At 45.8% G+C, this 2500-nt stretch overlaps 1 protein-coding gene across 2 annotated transcripts in view; it reads right to left on the bottom strand.

The window, feature by feature from the left end:
* LOC125041472 (cytochrome b5-related protein-like) overlaps nt 1-2500 on the bottom strand; it is a 7646-nt gene that overhangs the window by 1379 nt on the left and 3767 nt on the right. For both annotated transcript variants that reach the window (XM_047636459.1, XM_047636458.1), the window contains exons 2-5: nt 2270-2495; nt 1583-1761; nt 955-1093; nt 167-569 (exon numbers count right to left, since the gene is read on the bottom strand). In XM_047636459.1, coding sequence (XP_047492415.1) covers nt 167-569; nt 955-1093; nt 1583-1761; nt 2270-2495 — 947 coding nt within the window. The remainder of the gene's footprint in view (nt 1-166; nt 570-954; nt 1094-1582; nt 1762-2269; nt 2496-2500) is intronic.

The raw sequence follows: 2500 nt of genomic DNA, 5'->3' as shown, positions 1-2500 counted from the left end.
ACACACACACACACACACATATTTTCTTCTTTTCTTTTTTATTTCTTTTGTAAGCTATGAAACAGTGCACTGACAATAAGAGAGAGAGAAAGTGCCCTGAAACACGCCAGTTTAATCGTCCGCACTTTTCAGACAACGAGAGAGCCCGAGCCTCTTGCCAGCCTACCTGAGCGCCGCCCCGAGCGAGGGCGCCGCCAGTGCCATCGCAACCAACTCCAGAAGGGGCAGGAGGTTTTCAGGTCTGAGCGGCGCTTCCCCCGACAGGACGAGACAAATCCTCTTCAGGGCCTCCAGGTACATCGCCGACGGGATCAGCAGGTACTCGTAAACGTAACTTCCATACCGCTGAAGGAAGTTCTTCTCGGGTTTGGGCAGGAACTCCCAGAAGGGCTCGAGGATGGACACTTCGAAGTCGTAGATGGTGTTGGTGAAGAGATGGTGCGAGAGGCCGTGGGTTATCCTCCAGTCGTAGGAGGAGAGGAGGGTCAGGTCGAACAGGAACATCCGCCAGTTGTCTCGCTGGTGGAAGAAGTTGTGCGCGCACATGGACGTCATGGCAAGAAGCACACCTGTGGCGGGAAAGGAGTGGGGGATATTACTTATCTGGCTGGAATCTATAACGAGGCAGGGAAATCAAGGGTAAGTAAACTAACTCAAAAAGAAAGAAAAACAGTAAATATATGTGTATATATATATTTAATAAATATATATATATATATATTAAAAACACATACAGAAATGTGTGTATATATATAAAATATATATATATATATATATATATATATATACATATATACACACACACACATATCCCTCTCTCTCTCTCTCTCTCTCTCTCTCTCTCTCTCTCTATATATATATATATATATATATATATATATATATATCAAAGAACGCAAACACCATGCAAGAAGCAGCCGCCAGAGCCCACTGTCAGCAACGCCAAGCACTTGCCGCCAAGAACAGCAAAGGCGGAGGAATCCAAGAGACACGCCGCCAAGACCGAAACTGCCGTGGCACTCGCTAAACCGTCCTGGATCAGGGTCATCGGCCAATCCGGACCAGTTCCAACCTCCCTCAGGACAGGGCGGACCTAAAGGCAAATGGATTCCTAAGTGAGAGGGAGGGAGAGGGAGAGGGAGAGGGGGGGGAGAGGGAGAGGGGGGGAGAGGGAGAGGGGGGGAGAGGGAGGGAGAGGGAGAGGGGGGGAGAGGGAGAATGAGGGAGGTGTGAAGGGAGGAAGGAAGTGAGGGAGGAAGGAAGGGAGGGAGGGTAGGAAGGGGAAGGAGAGAGAGAGAGAGATATATATATATATAGAGAGAGAGAGAGGGAGAGAGAGAGAGAGAGAGAGAGTGAGTGTGTTATTAATGAAGAAAAAAAAAATGACTGCATCTACACTTTAATAAAATAGTATTTGAATAACTGTAAGCACTAACAGCCTAACAGCCTTTTCGTCTGTAAAGGAAACGTAAAACAAAGTTGTAGAACGCGAATGGGAGCCCATTTATATCAGTCCTGAAAACACACAAACCAACTAAAAAAATACTAAATTGGTTCACCTTGGAACACACTCCTCCTCTACCTTTCTCTTGAACGTCTTGTAAAACCCGTCTTCATGAAATGTATAAGGAGAATTCCTGGGTCCTTCCGCATGTCCGACAAAGTACTTCGGCAACACCGCTTGTGAGCGAGTTCCGAGGTGCGCGCTCTCGAAGGCCTCTGTGATGTCTGTGCCTTGGGTCGATTCGATCCAGACTTTGCCTGTGGGCGGAGGATTTAAAAACGAAAAAAAAAATTATCGATCCAAGATTAAAAAAAAAAAAAAAATGGTCTAAATATCTGTGAACGAAAGATTTAAAGAGAAAAAATTGAGCCAAGACTATAAGAAATGAAACATTTCCAAACTTTGCCTCTGGACGAAAGATTTAAAAAGAAAAATTATAAATCCAAGATTTACAAAATAATCTAAATTTCGCCTATAAATGAAAGACTAAAAAGGGAAAAAAACGATTCGATGTTGAGGGATTTTTACAAGTTCGGAATCGACTGTTATTAAAACTATTGTTAGAATCATTATCATTTTCTGTTATTATCTGTTTAGGTTAACAATGTACACTTAAACTTCTGCCTAGACCTTGATATACATGTTTCCTTGAAATATAAAACAGTTGGAAGAAACAGCAACAGCTTGGTCATCCTTCCCCCCCACCCCACACACACACAGCCATACCCCCCCGCAGCCCCTCCCCCGACCCGCCCCCATCCTCACCTCCAGGATGACTCTCCGCGAACTCCGTCAGATCGTAGAGCCCGTCGTGTATTCTCCAGTAAGGGCCAACGGCGTCGTCCTCCCGTTTGCCCTTAATCCATTTCGGGGCCGATTTGAGGGGGTGATCCCTATTCGTCGGGTAACGCTTGAATCCCGGAAGCGAGTTTGAATTAACGTCTTTTCTCGCCTCGTCTGCGGGGACTACGTCTTCTCGACGGGGCGCCATCTGGA

Source organism: Penaeus chinensis, chromosome 30, assembly GCF_019202785.1.
Source record: "Penaeus chinensis breed Huanghai No. 1 chromosome 30, ASM1920278v2, whole genome shotgun sequence".
Taxonomy (NCBI): Eukaryota; Metazoa; Arthropoda; class Malacostraca; order Decapoda; family Penaeidae; genus Penaeus; species Penaeus chinensis.
This window is presented reverse-complemented; position numbering and strand designations above follow the sequence as displayed.